The sequence below is a fragment of the Oreochromis aureus genome, linkage group 1, assembly GCF_013358895.1.
Source record: "Oreochromis aureus strain Israel breed Guangdong linkage group 1, ZZ_aureus, whole genome shotgun sequence".
Classification (NCBI taxonomy): domain Eukaryota; kingdom Metazoa; phylum Chordata; class Actinopteri; order Cichliformes; family Cichlidae; genus Oreochromis; species Oreochromis aureus.
Window position 1 is genome coordinate 14,064,580 of NC_052942.1, and position 17,719 is coordinate 14,082,298.

Consider the following 17,719-nt stretch of genomic DNA (forward strand, 5'->3'; position numbering starts at 1 on the left):
CCCCCTAAGAACAGTGTTCTACATTGGCAACTTCAGATCTGGAAAATACCACAATAGTCCACAGATCAAACTCTGTATGAGTTTATTTTATTGGAACATTTATTACAAAAAGATATTCCAAGTATTTAAAGATTTTAAAGTTTTGTATTTTTAGTTAGATTGTGGAGTGGGTTTGGTGTAATCCTGACAAACTAAGTTACCCGCTGTGGTGACCTGTTGTTAATAAGGGAGCAGCCAAAAGTAGCTGTTTTAAGTTTCTACTAATTTTTAATTTGTTTTTTTTAGTCAAGTCAATACGGACACCTAACAAAACGGTGAAGACATCAGAGCCGCCCCGAAAAAATATGTAACAGTGCTTCCTCAAGCTGTTAAAAAGGTTTCATCAAAGCTACAGATTAAAACTCGATTTTAACTGTATCTTTATTTGAATTAGGTTTGCTACAGTTTTGAACTAATTCCTTTCTTGGAAGTCTTTGGAAGGTTTTTGTGCTTAGTTTGAACTACAACGTTGTTGGTTTCTTGTAAGAGTAGATTAGTGTCTGAAGTCCACATAAGCATTGCAGACTTGGTGGTTTTAAAAAAAATGAATGCGTGACAGTTTTAGGGAACTGAAGATGAGTGGAAAGTTTTTCTTTTTTTTCTTTTTTTTTTACTATTTATGGCTCCTACCATTCTTTCTCGCTCATAAAAGCTTATCAGAGAAATAAGTCTTTTTGTCTTAGCTCAGTCATCCTCTTAAAAAGGACAAGGCCAAATGAGTTCAGTTTAAACCTTTTATTTCTTTTCTTATTGGAAATCTGCAGTAAACCTGTGGGAGCAGTAGCTTTTTGTTCATGACCTTATGTAAGACAGGGAATGTCTTGGAATGTGAAGATGGGCCTTGTGATGATACTGGTCTTGTCTGGATCTTGGTGAACACGCCCATGGATCCTAGGAACACTGCCACCTTTGGTAATTATATTACCAATAGTTCACTGAGATGTGACCATCAGGTATGTGCTTGAAGAAACTTGATATTTGTAAATTTTTAAAAGCTTAACGTTTTTGTTTTGTCTCAGAAAATATGGCTTTAGTCCTGAGAAGGTCAGATCTCAGTCGCTGCACAGTCTTAGGGGATTATTCCCAATAATTCCCAGCTCATAAAGGATGGACAGAGTGGCAAAGAGGATGTAGCATATGAGCGAAACGATTCCCAACTTCCAATCCAACTTCCATCCGTTGATGTGCACGGCTACGAAAAAGGAAGGCGATTGAAAGGAGAAGTGTGGAGGAAATGAAGACCAGTCCGGTGCTGTTGACCTCTACAGGGTTGTTTGTGTCCACAAAGGCAGTTTTGATGAACCAAGGCAAACCCAGGCACAGCATGTCAAACACGTTAGAGCCCACAATGTTGGACATGGCCATATCAGCTTTCCCTTAAGAAAAAAAAAAAAGTGTACATTGAAATTTTAAAGAATTTAATTTTCCCGTGTTTTGAGTGAACAAGCTGTGGAAGTTTAAATGTTCAGCAAGCAAGTGTTTAGGAATTTTAAATGGAGTTAATGAAACTGGATATTAGTGTTACCTTCTCTGGCCACCATCACACTGGCCACGGTGTCAGGTATACTGGTTCCAGCAGCAAGCAAAGTAAGTCCCATAATAGTATCAGGAATAGCAAGGGTCTCACCTGCATAAACACAATGCCAACGCAAGGTCAGATTACCCTACCAATAACTTCAAGATACAATGTTGTGCAAAAATATTGAACTACTCCTCATTTCGTTGTATTTTGCTAGGGAAATGGGTGCAGAGATTAATGGAATTACAGTATATAAAGCAAAAACTGAGTTAGTGCAATTTCTGTGTCTAACACCACTGACTGAAATGAAGCTCCAAACCATGATGGAGCCTGCACTGTTTTACAGATGGCTGATGCTTCTTGACAGGCATTATCAACTAAAGAGATACCACTTCTGTGGTCAAGTCGGTGAAAAATGCGAACAAATTATGTTTTGCGACAAGATGCTAGTAACAAAGTGCCTAAAGATACAAATTAAATTGGTTCTCTGCTAAGTCGTCTGTAATGTGTAGACACAACACTGGTTCTTCCCTTAGGTAATTTTTTTTTGGTTTTTTATGCTTGAATGACTCATAGGTCAGTGTTAAGTTGCTCAACAGAAACATTCCCCTGTAAAAGGTCAGGTAGAAAACCTGATGGAAATATTTCTCAAGAAATGAGGCGTCGCTCAAAAGTACATAGTACTGTGGATCTTCCACAGAAATGTGAAATCCTATTATCAAGTTAAGTAAACAGCACATCTGCTCCTATTCGCTTTTTGAAAATCCAATCCATTATTAGACATTGTCCATTATCCAGAATCCACATTCATCAGAGGAAAATAAATAAATTTCAGGCAAAGTGATCCAGAAAACAACTCACCAATATTAATCACCACCTTAAATGAATCCTTACAATCCTGCCTGTGAACTGTGACTGAGTTCTCTGTACTGTCCAATTCGGTACAGAGCCTACATGCCTGGTATTTCGTAAGACTCAACTTTCCTTGTATGTGCATGTGAGCCTTTCTGAGAACTACTGGATAATAATCTCATTATACATTAAGTAGACCTGCCACTGTCACATGATGATTTTGCCTTTTTACCCTGAACGTACATCAGTTTTATAGTTCATTCTTTTGTAGATGGAAGGTGGAGGGGTTCTTGCAGCCCTGCCAAGTTCTGTATACACCCAGTCCTCACATGACTGTGTTTCCTCAGGGGTGAGCCCCCTGTTAATTGCTGTGGCCGGCTAGGCACATGGCCCACTGGAGCTACAATAGGCCCCCTCTGAACCTGCTCAGACAATGGCATCCCAGGAATTAACCAGCAGACCAACATGTGACTGTACTCTGCAAATCAAATGTTTTTCTCACAAGTTTCAACACTTGTGATCTGCCGTGGCTCAGTGGGTGATGAGCTAATTTACACCTGCAGCTAATCTGCAAAAGTTTAATGAGAACTACAGAATTTTATTACAGACTTCAGAGTTAAAACAGCCATCTTACCGACTACAGTGACCATCCACACCAGCACATATGTAAAAGCTGAGATCCAGACTGCTGACATGAGGAAAGTGATCATGAACCACTGCTTCCAGAACCTTCTCCTGCAGTCAGGGATGGTGAGGAAAAGCAGAGTGATGATAGGCAGGGACAGTACCCAGAGAATCCTTTTCAGGTCGCTCTCCGGGACGGCAAAGACACTTTTATGCTCTGCTGGTATGAGAGAATATACATCATATATCTCTCGTAGATCAAACATGAAGGCGAATGACTCAAAGTGGTGGTGAAAAAGGAGTTTTACTGTGCCACCAAGAAGTGCGCCTTACCTTCAGGAATCTCATTGAGTCCGTGTAGGCTGAGGGACAGGTGAGAGTATCCCGACTCGTCGTGGAAGATCCCACTGTCTGTTCTGGAGCGACTGTGGACTCGCAAGCTGGTGTCGTCATTCCAGCCCAGCAGACGCTGTGTCTCAATCTTTTCACCAGAACCTGAACCCAGACACGTGCAGCAAGGACTCAGCTTCCTCAAGACAAACTCACTGATGCGAAGGTCAAAGCACAGAACCACAATGTAAACGCCATAGACCAGCAGGAGACAGGCAGCATCATACCTGTCAACAAAATACACAGTTTGAGCATTAATAGTTCATTGACATACTGTAAATAAAAAAAATTGTCAATAAAACATACAATGCTGTGAAAAAGCATTTGTCCCCTTCCTGAGTTTTTCGTTTTTTTGCATATTTGTCAGACTTAGATGTTTCAGAACATAAACAAATTTTAATATTAGACAAAGATAACCTGAGTAAATACAAAATGCACTTTTCACTTATTATGTATGTGTAAGTAACAGCAGTGATGAACCACGGTGAGAGCCATTATCCAAAAATGGAGAAAACTTGGAACAGTGGTGAAACTTCACCAGAGTGACCGGCCTACCGAAAATACTTCAAGAGTTCTTCAACGACTCACCCAGGAGGTCGCAAAAGAACCCAGATCAACATCTAAAACACTGCAGGTCTCACTTCCCTCAATTAAGGTCAGAAAACATACTTTTCAGTGGCTTTTGACCATTGGATTATTTCAACATTTTTTCCATCTGTAATTCTCCAAATTGTTGTTACTTTTTTTTAGCCATGGATATAGTTACGACAGTACCATAAAAAAACAAAAAGAAAAAAAAAACCCTGTAAATACCTGCACTGTACAAATTGTTTTGTGATCTCTTTTAATTTGTTTTTGTCTACATCACAAGAGGCAATAAAAAGCTGTAAATGACTTTGTATCTTGTTACCACCCTTTGGGTTATAAAATAGTCTCTTATAAAAGGACAAAGTCTTTTACAACCCAAATTCAACCCCTGTTTGTATGTGGTGAAAGGTCTTAAGATGATTCATGTAATGATGAGTCAGTACACACAAATACACTCACCAGTAAACCTTGTTATCTGAAATAATGCCAATGACAGCAGCGACACTGATCCCATATGCCAGGCAGTCCCTGAATAGTGGCCAACAGGTGAGACGCCCAGCCTGATAAAGGAAACAAAATAAGTGGTTTAAGGCTCATAAAACACAACCATCCTTCTGTTTTGGCTGAGCAAAAGTGGAACTGCTACACACAAGTAGTTAGCAGAAGTGTAATGTTTGTCTGTATCTTATGTGTTATCGTGTCAGAATGTACCATAGAGGCTAAAAGTCCACAGGCACCACAGATTCCTAGCAGGTTGTAGACAGCCGATCCCACAATGGTGCTGACCCCAATGTCCCCTTTTGTCACAAACACACCTGACAGTAAAGAGCACATTTTAGCTTTGAAGCCAGGAGCAATGAGGAAGCATGACAGGGAAAAGAAATAAAGAGCTGAAAGTTAAAATAGCCTAATTCAAGGACACTTTTCCTTTTTGTTCCCATATGGTAAAGTCACTGTGTCAGGCTGGGGAACGCCACAAAGACACAGATGATCATGCTGGGGTCATCATTATCATAATTAGGTTTTTACTCAATGGGTGATTACCTAGGAAGGCTGTGACAAGTTCAGGTGCAGAACTTCCAGCTGCCATAAATGTGGCTCCTGCTACGTCCTGTGACAATCCCAGACCTGAGAGAGGTCCAAAATAACACACACAAAAAAATTATAATGCACAGTTTTGTTCAACAATAGCACAATCCCTCCTCAAATGGCCCATTAAAAACAGAATGATATATATATTTTTAAGGATTTGTCTCTGATATTACATTACATTGCTTTAATGACTACCGTCCTGTTGCACTCACTCCCATCCTGATGAAGTGCTTCGAACGACTAGTCATGCAACACATCAAGACTGTCCTGCCCCCCTCCCTGGATCCCTTCCAGTTTGCGTATCGGCCCAACCGCTCAACCGATGATGCCATTTCCACTGCACTCCACTCAGCACTCACACACCTGGACAAAAAAGACTCATATGTTCGAATGCTGTTCTTAGATTTTAGTTCAGCATTCAACACTATAATCCCCCAACAGCTCACTCAAAAGCTGGTCCAGTTGGGGTTCAACACCTCACTGTGCAACTGGCTGTTAGATTTCCTCACCGGAAGACCTCAGGCAGTGCGGGTCGGCAGTAATACATCCAGTACCATCATTTTAAACACGGGGCCCCTTGAGGGATGTGTGTGTTGAGCCCCTCCTCTTCACTCTGCTGACCCATGACTGCACTCCATTATACAGCTCCAACCTCTTCATCAAGTTTGCGGATGACACAACGGTGGTGGGTCTCATTAGTAACAGGGATGAGACCGACTACAGAAGCGAGGTGAGACGCCTGGCCACGTGGTGTGTTGACAACAATCTCTCTTTGAATGTGGAGAAGACGAAGGAGATTGTTGTGGACTTCAGGAGAATGCACACCAAACATGCCCCTCTGACCATTGACGGAGTGTCTGTGGAGAGAGTGAGCAGCACTAAGTTCTTGGGTGTGCACATCACAGAGGATCTCTCCTGGACGTACAACACCACAGCACTGGCCAAGAAATCACAGCAGCGTCTCTTCTTTCTCCGCAAACTAAGAAGAGCAGGAGCACCAGCCCCCATCATGTACACTTTTTACAGAGGCACCATCGAGAGCATCCTGTCGAGCTGCATCACTGTGTGGTTCGGAGCCTGCAATGCGTCCTGTCATAGAACCCTCCAACGCATAGTGAGAGCTGCAGAGAGGATCATTGGTGTCTCTCTCCCTTCCCTCCAGGACATTTACAGCACCCGTCTTACTAAAAAAGCCCTTTGCATAGCGGCTGATCCCACGCATCCAATGCAAAGCTTCTTCAAGCTGCTGCCGTCAGGGAGGAGACTGCGGAGTCTCCAGGCCAGGACCAGCAGACTGAAGGACAGCTTCATCCATCAGGCTGTCAGGAAGCTTAACTCCCTCCCGACTCTGCCCCCTCTCCCCTCTTCTCCTCCACGGTTTCACTGAATTCTGTCACACACACACACACACACACACACACACACACACACACACACACACACACACACACACTCTCTGACTCACTCACTGGCCTGTACCAGTCACCTTGTGGAGCATTGGACTGCCATTATCTCATAAGTCTTTGTTGTTACATTATCTCTTACCGTACATTATTAAAAATTTGCACTAGTTGCCTATTTGCACTACTCTGCCTGGTTTACACTTAATGTCATTTACCCTTACTTGAATATTGTATATTGTATATTGCATAGCTTTCTTGTTATACGGAAAACTGTATTGTATCTATTTAAATTTTTACTTTTTTTAATTATTTTACTTGCATTCTTTTTTAACCACTCTCTTATATCCAAGTGTTCATTTGCTATTCATTGAGGGTTTGAGAGTAACGAAATTTCTATTCTCTGTATGTCCTGTACATGTGGTAGAATTGACAAATAAAGTTGACTTTGACTTTGACTTTGACATATCTGCCCACTGTGGGCTTATTTAGTCAGTCAATGACTAATCAAGAAATGATGTTAGAATTTGCTGTTATAAATAAATTGCTCTGATAATCATACAGTGCAAAAATACAATGAGAACTTCCACCCAAGCCTGCACCTCACACACACGTCCTATTGGAAACGTGTGTGTTATGTAGAACTTACGTTCACTGATTACTTCTAATGATGGCAGAAAGTAATCGTCGCAGACTATAGCGACAGCCAAAAGCATGTAGAAAATAAGCATAAAATAAATGATGAGCCCTCCATCCTTCCTCTCCTGCACTGTGAAGAAGCCTTCAGGAAACTCGGAGGACTGTGGCGGGATGCATTCGGTCTCATTCTCTAAAACGGCAGGAACAACACACACACACACACACACACACACACACACACACACACACACACGTTCAGATCAAGGTTATCATAGTAAAGTAATGCAAAAATAAGAAAGAAAAACATTTTAGAACATTTTAGTAAAGTCAACTAAAATTTAATTACACAGAAAAGTTTCAGTTTGGCCATTTTGGTCGAATGCGTCACTACGGAAAAGCCTGAGGAAGAATGCCTTTATGGAGACTGGGATGAGGATGAATCAGTTGCCTCCAGTAACGTTTGTGTGATAATACCTTCTTTCAACTTTAATCTCGCCCCTGACAAATACACGCGAGAATATTATCAAATAAAATACATAAGCACCGAAAACTAATCATCGTTAAATGTAAAAACTAACCTGACAGGACTCTAATAACGACTCTTAACAACTCATACACACAAATTGTCGCCCCAAGAAGCCAAGATGGTTAGATCTCTTTTCATGGCAGTTACACGGTCTTTCATGTCGATAAGATACGACGATTAGTAGAGCAAACATTGCCACAGTTGCTATGCCACATGATTGCGCACACATTATTGCCGTGACATAACTCATGACACACTGAACAGATTGTCACTATGAAACAAAGCACCCTCGGATTATTGTGGCAGTTCTAAAATGTTACAAAGTAACCCAAAAATCCTGCACGCACTTGCATACGGTGTTTCAGATATGCTTACCCACGGCCCGACGCACCCTGACAGAGTGACTTCCCTGTGCTGTTTTTGCTGTTACTGAAAGGAGACTGACCGTGCAATACAAAAATATTACAAATCCCAGAAAGTAAGGTATAAAATCTTTTCTCTTCTTTTTCTGCACAGCTACAGCAGTACCCATAGTCATTTGAAAATTAAATATAACAAAAAATAAATACAAAATTAGCGATTAGTCCAAGGACGCATGTGTGTCTTTACTCTAACAAGCTTGCACAAATGTACTAAGGACTGAAATTGCTTGTGAGCGCTGCATCTAACACTACATACGGCTGCAAGCTGCAAAGAGAGATTACTGGGAGGGGGGACATTTTAAAGTCTGGTGCTACTAAGAATGGGGGATCACGAGTTGCGAGTCATTCCAGTCGATTTGAACACACTCCAGCCTGAGGCGCAGCGGGGGTGAAATCCAGATTTCTTTAAACACAGTTGCAATACAGCTTTACAAGTGGAAATGTAATGTTTTCTTGATTAAATACATATTTAAGCAACACACTTGCTGAATTTGGAGATGATCATCTTCACGTCAAACAGTGGCACTGTGGGCGTACATGCAGGCCACTCAACTAGGCCTTTGCGCATATCTGACTCGTAATTGTAGACAGAACATCACCATAAACAGGATTTAGTGTAGTTTTATTTACACTGTAGACTGATACTCATACTACTCACATGTGAGGAAAAAAGGGGGTGTGAGTATGTGGAGGGACGGGATGCCGGGGCTTGTTTGGACATGCCCCAAAGTTTCCCCTAGAGCCACAGAGCGTCAGTCAGGAGTGCTCTCTGTGTGGATCGCCTTCGTGCTCCAAAGACATGAAAATGAATGGATGTTAAAATGATGGATAGTTTATCCTGAGTCCAAATAAGATGATTTGAAAAAAGGTGAGTCAATTCAATTACTGGTTTTCTGAGAAGCTGCTCTGTGTCTATTGCACGTATTTCATTAAGCAGAAGATTAATCATTATGAAAGCAACTTTTAAGGTTGACAAATGCTTAAATCATCAGTCTGACATTTCTGTTGCACCAGTGAGCAGTGCACACTAGCCGAATGAAGCTGAACTTGCTTGTTTTGTTGTGCTAATTGTGATGAATGATGCTGAGCCTAGCTGTGAGTTATTGGCGCCCCTGTGTGGTTTTGACTGGGTTTGTGGTTTGCTGGTCATCCTGTGTAGACTGATAAGGGCCTAGCCTGGAAGTCATGAAACAAGAAATAAGGCAATGTTAAAGAAACCAAACCAAACCAAAAACCAACACATGTATTCTGGTAAATAGAGGGTATGTTTGGATATATTTTTAATATAAAAAATTACATAAAATCAAATAAAAACAATGACATCCAAGCACAGAAAGTAAGACAAAAACAAACAAACAAACAAAAAAAAAACAGAACAGGAAAACAATAAAAGAAGAGAAAAAAAACAAATAAAACAAACCGGTTAGCCAGTCCAAATCAAAAGTTCAAGAGAAATGCTAGTGTCCGAAGATGATCTTCTGTATGAAGACAGGGTTAGACAGGGCAACAGAGAGTTCTCCAAGTCCAAAAGATGTGGGGAACAAGTCCAGGAAGGAATCAGGGTCCGGCAGAGATGCGGTTTCACACAAACACAAAGTGCAGTCAAATGGGTTAAAATTTATGTTAAATCCCCGTTAATATGATTGACAAAAGGGCCCCAGATTTTGACAAATTTAAAGTGAGTATCAGCCAGACGATAACAAACCTCTTCAATATACAAACATACAATCCTCTCGCGTAGCCAAAACCTAAACAAGGTAGGAGATGGTGATTTCCAGGCTCTAAGAATAGCTACAATAGCTTTTAGCTACAAACATGCCAAACATTAAGGGTTTCTGAAGAGGACTTAGGGAGGTTAGGGAGCAGCCTAGCACTGCAAGTATACAATCCGGCTTTCATTTTAAACCATAAATCCGGTTATATATATTAAATATATCTGCCCAGAAACTCCTGAGTGTAGGGCAAGACCAGAAAAGGTGGCCAATGCTTCCTTCCATTGCTTTGCATTTATCACACAATGAGGAAATAGACGGAAAAATGCTGCCTAGCTTTGTTTTAGAGAAATGCAAATGATGAAGGACTTTGAACTGTGTAAATTGTAATCTGGCATTTTTTAATCTTCTTCAACCCATTGGCCCACAAAGCGTCCGATATGTCTACTTCCATGTCCTTAACCCAAGCATCCTTGATGTGGTGGTTTAAGTGTAAAAAGTGTAGTAAACTGGCTGATTAGGTGTTTGGAAGTGGGATTTCAATCAAATAATCATAGAAGTCACTATGAGCAGGTGGCTGATCCAGATGGGATCAAGAGTGTTTGACAAAATACCTCATTTGTAACTATCGAACTAAATGAGCAGAGGGAAGTATAAATGTTGATTGCAACTGAGCAAATGAAGCAAAACAATTGTCGATGTAGACGTCCTTAATAGTGTGAAGACCCAATTCCGACCAATGCTTATACACAGGGTCCATCAAGCCAGGTAAAAAAGAAAGGTTTTGAGTTATGGGGGCAAAAATGGACCAAGCACCCCTAACTTGCTTTAAGCTCCTAAGAGAATGACATGGGACAAAATCTTTGCTAAGAAGTTTGGTAGGTATGTTTGGCTTAGAAAACAGAATAGCATCAACTGACGCACCAAAAATGGATTTAGCGTTGTGCGCCTCTATAAAAGGCTAGGAAGGACGGCATCCCTTCTGAACAGCAGGAACAGCTGAAACACTGTTCCAGAAAACTGGGAGGACTAGTCCGCCCTCAGAGGAGGGTTTCTGCAAGTGTGACTTTGTAATTCTGTGGGGTTTATTTGCCCAGATGAAAGACATAATGATAGAGTCAATAGTTAAAAAAAAAAAACGATGATGTGAGAGAGATGGGTATGTTTTGGAAGAGATGAATACATTTAGGAAGTACCACCATTTTTTTAAGTTTTATTTTTTTATCATTTCATTTAAACTCATAGACCACACCTGTTCAACAGCTCCTTAAAGCAAATATCTAATCAACCAATCACACAACAGTTACTGCTGAAGTTCAAACTGAGCATCAGAACAGGCAAGAAAGGTGATTTAAGTGACTTTGAACGTGGTTGTTAGTACCAGACTTGCTGAACTAAGTATTTCCGAAACTGCTGTGTGCAGTATTTCTCTGGGAGAAAATTCCTTGTTGGTGTCAGAGGTCAGAGGAGAATGGCCAGACTCCTTCCAGCTGATAGGAAGGCAACAGTAACTTAGGTAACTGCTTATTACAACCAAAAGAGGAGAGCATCTCTGAGCATGCAACATGTCAAACCTTGAAATACAGGAGCTACAGCTACAGAAGACCACCCCGGGTCCTGTCAGCTAAGAACAGGAAACTGAGTTTACAGTTCACACAGGCTCACCAAAATGCTCCAAGAGAAGATTTGAAAAATATTGCCTGGTCTGTAAAGTCTCAATTTCTGCTGACACAGCTGAATGCTAGGGTCAGCATATAGCATAAAAACCTGAAAGCGTGCATCCATCCAGCCTGGTATCAGCGGTTCAGGCTGATAGTGGTGTAATAAAAACTGAGTGCCATTAAAACACCTCAGCCTACCCGAGTGTTGTTGCTGACCATAGCCATCCCTTTATGACCGCAGTGACAGCATGTTCATTGCTGTCAAATGGCCTCCACAGTCACCAGATCTCAATACAGTAGAGCACCTTTGAGATGTGGTGGCACATGAAGCCAGCCAACATATCTGCAGCAACTGTGTGATGCAGTCATGTCAATATGGACCAAAATCTCTGAGACATTTTTCCAGCACCTTGTTGAATGTGCTACGAAGAATTACAATAGTTCTGGAGGCAAAAGGAGGTCCAACTCAGTGCCAGCAAAGTGTGCCTAATAAAGTGGTTGATAAGTATCTCTTTTAATGACTCTGTTCATTTATTGGAATAACAACTGAATACTGTTTAATCTTTTATTATTTAATGAACCTTTTAGGAGTGAATTAGTACAAATTCATTTCCCCTGTACTGCTTGCATTAATTTCTCTACAATTTAATTTTTTTTATTCTTTAATTTTTTTTTTTTTTTTAAAATAAGTGAGTTTAAGTTCATCATCAAACTAACATCGCTGAATACTATTGAAATCACTATTCTTTTCTTGGATTAAAATATAAGCAAATGCGCACATATGTCCAGTGCTGACAGTTTGCACGTCTATCTGACTCACCTAGCTTGGTGGAGGTTTGTCATTGCCTTTGACCACACCACTAACCAGCCAGCAGATGCCAGTATTAGATCAGAAAGTCTCAGGATACCTTTAGAATCTAACGCCAAACTTCACCTGTACAGAGGAATGTCTGTTTTTATTAACTTGAACAAGACATGATCTTTTTGGAGCGCGTGTTCATAGCTTGACACTGTAATATTTCTGGAATTTATGGGTCAGAGCAGAACCATTGTTCCTGTTATCAGAAACTGTGACTTCTAGCTGTGCTAAAAGGAAATATCTCACAGTCTTTTATTTACAGAGCTAGCCCCAGTCAAATGGATTATTTAATAGCGCATTGTGTACACATTCTTTGTGTGTGTGTGTGTGAACTAAGGTAAAAATGGCTCAGTCCAATAGAGCAGATCTCAATCCAATCCAATCAGGTAAAATATCAAGCTGGACAGCAACCTCACCATCTAATTTGTCATTTGAAGCCTTTTTGTCTCTTAGTGTTTGTGTGCTTTCACTTGTGTGTAAGAAGATACAGCGGAAACTTGACAGTGCCTCGTTCTATTTCAGTTGTCACTGGTATGCCTGCAGTGGTGGATGAGTCTCTAGTTACAGTATCAACACAATGGAAAAAACATTACTCTTGTGCGCAAACGTCTTATCCTCTTCACTCTGTTTTTTTCTATAAGCCTGTAAAAATATTCAGCAACATTAGTCTACTGCAGCATAATATGCACAAGACTATATTTGTATATTAGAGACAATAGCCGCAAGGCAGAGGGGCAAAACCTGCCTGTCACCTTAACAAAACAATGATCGCAGCCACAGAAAAAAGAGGAAGGAAACTAGTCAGACTAGAAAAACTGGCTGAGTTGCTTTTGTCATCATTACACAAGGAGAACGCAGCAGTTTTTACTGCTGTCACAGTCCTGCCTTATGAAAGCCTTCTTATCGTTTGCTTATCATGTCTTTCCTTCTCGAATGTTGTTCCTTGGCTCTGGAAACAGCATAGGTCTGTGCGTTTTGTGTACTTCAACTTGTTGAATAGCAACACCCTGCCCTCTGCGGGGAGTGTTCAGTGTTCAAGGTTCAGGAAGATAACGAGAGGTGAGTGGCTGACGCGTAGCTTGTTTTATGTTACCAAAGGCTCGTGTCATATTACTGAAGACAGCAGGCTTGGTGAAACTATCGCCGGATTGAGACTGCTGAGACTTGAACAGACCAGGAACTGGGACTTTTTTCTTTTTAAAAAAAAGAAGTTTTGAAGAGGCTAAATAAGCCTGACTTCCTCTTGTTCAAGAACAGTGTTACCATGGGTGAGAAGACACAACCACGTCTGCTGCTTTTGCTGTTTTTGTCAGGGCTTGTTCACTGTTCAGCTACCTTTGTATTTTGGACTGCCAACGTGGAAATAAGCTTTGTGAGCAACTACAATGAGACTGAGGAGAAATACTGTGAGTGTGGGTTGTATGGCCGTAACTCTCCCGTTAGAAACGCTTCGGGCATCGTTACACTTCCCGTGGGAGACCCCAAAGGCTGTGGCCCAGATCCTGTGTACGGCCGCAACACAACCTCACCACCGTGGATAGCCCTGGTGAAGAGGGGCAACTGCACCTTTGGTGAGAAGATCAATGCTGCCAAACGCCTCTGAGCAGCTGCTGTTGTTGTGTATAATGTGGACGGCAGTGGAAACAGCACTACACACATGGCACACTCAGATGCAGGCGATATTGTGGCGATCATGATTGGTAACACTCAGGGCATGGAGATTGTCAGGCTGCTGAAAAACGGGATCGATGTTCAAATGATAATTAGTGAAGGCATGGCTCACGGGCCCTGGATGGACACCTACTGGCTTTACTTTCTGTCCATTGCCTTTTTCATTGTGACCGCAGCCTCCATCGCCTACTTTGTGTTCATCTCCGCAAACCGTCTCTACAATATGAGCAGGAGCAAGCGCAATGAGAATAGACTGAAATCCGAGGCCAAGAAGGCAATTAAGCGTTTGCAGGTACGCACGCTCAACAGAGGGGACGGGGAAACCAGTTCGGACTCCTCGATGTGTGCCGTTTGTATCGAATCCTACAAGGTAGGCGATGTGGTGACCGTGCTGACGTGTGATCACATCTTCCACAAAACCTGCATCGAGCCCTGGCTGCTGGAGAGGCGAACCTGCCCTATGTGTAAGTGCGACATCTTGAAGGCCCTGGGCGTTGAGGACGACAGAAAAGAGAGCTTCTCTGCTGAGTCACCGCCAGATGTCACTGTGATCACAGTGACAGGAGACACCCTGTATGAAGTCCCACTCACTGACCCAGGGAGCCTCGACCCGGAGAGACAGCAGCATCGCTATGACAACAGGGCCTTCGAGGAAGACTCAGAGGCTGCAAGGGGATGAGCAGCAACAGTGGAAACAAAACAAAGCACAAATCAGGACTCAGTCAAATTCCCTGTTTGAAAGACATATTTTTCTGGCACACAGTGATCCAGTGGAATCAAAGTTTAATCTATCAACAGAGGAGACAATGTTCATCTTGCAATGTGGACATGAAAAAATGATTTTAAAAAGAACCCAAGGATTTAAAATGTCAACGGATGTGTGTCATTAACTTAAATGTCAGTGCTTCTTCTTTGTTTTCTGTTCTGGTGTAAGTCTGTAAACAGTGGGTGTGTTCATTAGAATAGAATTGAGCAGTCATGGAGCGACACCATTGTCAGGTTGCTGTTTTGCATAAGCAACAAAGCAGTCGATGTTGGTTAGGAAGGAAAGTAAATATCAGAAAGTTGGGCCATATTTCTTCCAATAAAAGGCTCAATATTGGACTGCTCGCAGTAATATACAACAAACGTTTCCTTTTCCTTTAAACTGCAATACAAATATTTCTCATAATCCACTTTGTCCTAATGACTGTACGTTCTTTTTCTGAGTGGTTTTTTTTCCATTTGCATCTGGGTTGTCATTCTGGATTTGCAAACTCACCCTCAGGAACACACCTTTGTCTGGAAACACTGCATGGCATGCATTTCTCTGGCATGAGTAAATAAAACACCTGAGGGCCAGAGGCTCATAGCATGACAATGTGCTGAAATAAGAATTTTCATGTTCGGTCAGATCACAACCCGAAGTGAAATGTAATGCAGTCATGTTGCAATAGACATATCTACCTATTTCTCTATCTATCTATCTATATATATATATGTATAAAACAGCCATTGGCATTGTAGATAATTTTCTTCCAAAGATGTTTTCTTGGCTGCTGGATGGGGGAATTACTGTGTAATTATCGTGGAATTATTGTGTGTGCTATCTTTTTAAGTAATACACTGAGATTGGCTTATCACTCAATCAACTTTACCTGTTAATATAAAGGTAACACACTATGGAAAGTACCGCTGATTTTCATTTGCAGACATAAATTGTTATTGATGAACATGTCTTCCAGGTTTCGCCTGTGCTCTACCTCTGATCTATCACACGGTTAAATATAGGAACGTGTTTGAGATTCTTCCACGATTCAAAGTGTGTCCCTCCATAAAGGATAAAGCTAAAGAATTATTTCACTTCTTTGTTTTCTGGCGGGATGTGCCGATCATGGTACTAAAAAGATTTTATATCGAATCATTTTCACGGCTGTTTTACAGATTCCAGGAGTCTTAAATTGCACTGTAAAAAATGAATATTACTTTCTGTATTAAATCACATTGATGCTTTTTAGAATGAAATAAATCCCTCAAAATGAGGCCAACTTAACGAGGACACATACTTGTGAAGTGGTGTTTGTTTGTGTGTGTGGGAGTGACGCATGCATGAACACGAACGCGTATGAATGTGTAGGTGGACTACTCTACTTTTAAAAAGTATGGTAAAGGAACCTCTCACTTTCAGAGATGTGTCTCTACAGGGATAACTGTAGGAGAGAAGTGAAATTGTAATTACTCCTGCATAGGTGGGAGCTGATACACACATGCACACCTTAAGCTTCAGTGGGATAATCATCATACCACAGAAGTATACGGGCTTGAACGAACAAGCCGAGCAAGCTCGTCTACTCCTCAGGTGATCACAGTGAATCACCTGAGGAGGTGATGAGTTGGAAAAATCCAAAACATGTAAACAAAACTGAAGCTCTGGGAAGATGTGTCATATATTTTTTTGCTCAAAACAAACAACATGCTGATAATCAGTCTGTTTAGCTAATAAATAATGTTAATAGGTTATCAAAGTGGACCCAAAGTAGCATTTACTACTTAATACTGTATTACAAGCTAAATAGTTGCAAAAATAAAAATGGTTTCACTGTCAGTGGTTTGGAGCCTGAGTGAGCCGAGGCTGGTCCAGTTTTGGTACAGAGCTTTTTCGGTTTAGCAGAGATTCCCAATCTTTTGGTTTTGTTTTCGACTGAATTCCAGTAATGACCACGTGTGACACCTGAAACTCAGTCAGTCAGTTAGTACCTTATAAGTTTACCACAGACCGTGGCCTCTGTGTGGCCGTTTGTTTGTTTTCTTCTCAGATTGCTTGATTTTCGAACCCCAAGGTATCCGATAGTTGGCAATAAAGCAAAATCAAAAAGATATAAGCATGAATTTGAGTTCCCGTGCATTCTTGCTTGCTTTGTGTTTATTTGCTTGATTTCACATGTTAAGTTTTAGTTTTCTTTTTAAATATTCTGTGCCTCTGGGCTTTGCCTTGTTTTGTAGTCCTCATGATCAGAGGCTACACTAACCTAAACGGCATGGTGAGTAATTAGTCCTTGGTGCTCATATTTTTCACTCAGGCAAGCAAGCAGCATCTGTTTATGTCATACTTTCCACTTGCAAGGGTCAAGGTGCGCATTGTAAAACTAGCTTATAACACACCCTTATAAAAACTAAAATGAGCTTTAACGTCTTGCCGTTTTATTATATTGTCAGAGAGTGTCAGAATTTCCACACATTGATCAAAGAATTGATTGATTTGTCACAAGAGGAGTTTTTAAAAAAAAAAAGATTAATGTAAGAGTGGGGTCAAGTTGTGCAAGGCAGGCATGGTTAGAAGCACAGAGACTAAAGCGGCGATACTAACAGGGCATGAGCCAAGGGCAAGCGTTTTCGGTGAAAGTCCGGCAGTCCTAAGCCCAGAGGGTGACCTAAGTGTTTCCTCACATGGCGCTCCCTCTCCCCTTGGAGGGCAGTGTGTGCTGGATTTCAGGCCAGTGCTGTGAGCTCAGCTTTCATAGGTCAGATGGTTATAGTGGTATAACAGCACGACAGAGAATCAATACTGAACTAACTGGCCGTGTTGGGAACAACTGGCAGGCTTTGGGTTAGAGGCATGCTCTGCTCAGCGGCGGTGCTCTTCTGATTTATTGTAGTTGTTCTGAGAAAATTGAGTCAGAAGGTTTTCATTTAATGGCACACTAGTCGGTGGCTATACCCTGGTTCCACACTTGACCTTCAGTTCC

At 41.4% G+C, this 17,719-nt stretch overlaps 2 protein-coding genes across 2 annotated transcripts; one reads left to right on the plus strand and one right to left on the minus strand.

The window, feature by feature from the left end:
• Positions 1-1,009: 1,009 nt before the first annotated feature.
• On the minus strand, positions 1,010-8,344 carry LOC116311648 (sodium/potassium/calcium exchanger 5). Its single transcript, XM_031728837.2, is given in 10 exon segments — positions 1,010-1,238; positions 1,240-1,415; positions 1,565-1,666; positions 3,045-3,251; positions 3,368-3,651; positions 4,472-4,572; positions 4,724-4,827; positions 5,057-5,140; positions 7,154-7,333; positions 8,045-8,344. Coding segments are annotated over 10 exon segments (1,548 nt in total). The 5' UTR covers positions 8,208-8,344; the 3' UTR covers positions 1,010-1,091.
• A 4,799-nt stretch (positions 8,345-13,143) lies between these two features.
• LOC116311649 (E3 ubiquitin-protein ligase RNF128-like) lies at positions 13,144-16,032 on the plus strand. The gene is given in 1 exon segment (XM_031728838.2): positions 13,144-16,032. A coding segment is annotated over 1 exon segment (1,086 nt). The 5' UTR covers positions 13,144-13,587; the 3' UTR covers positions 14,674-16,032.
• Positions 16,033-17,719: the final 1,687 nt, after the last annotated feature.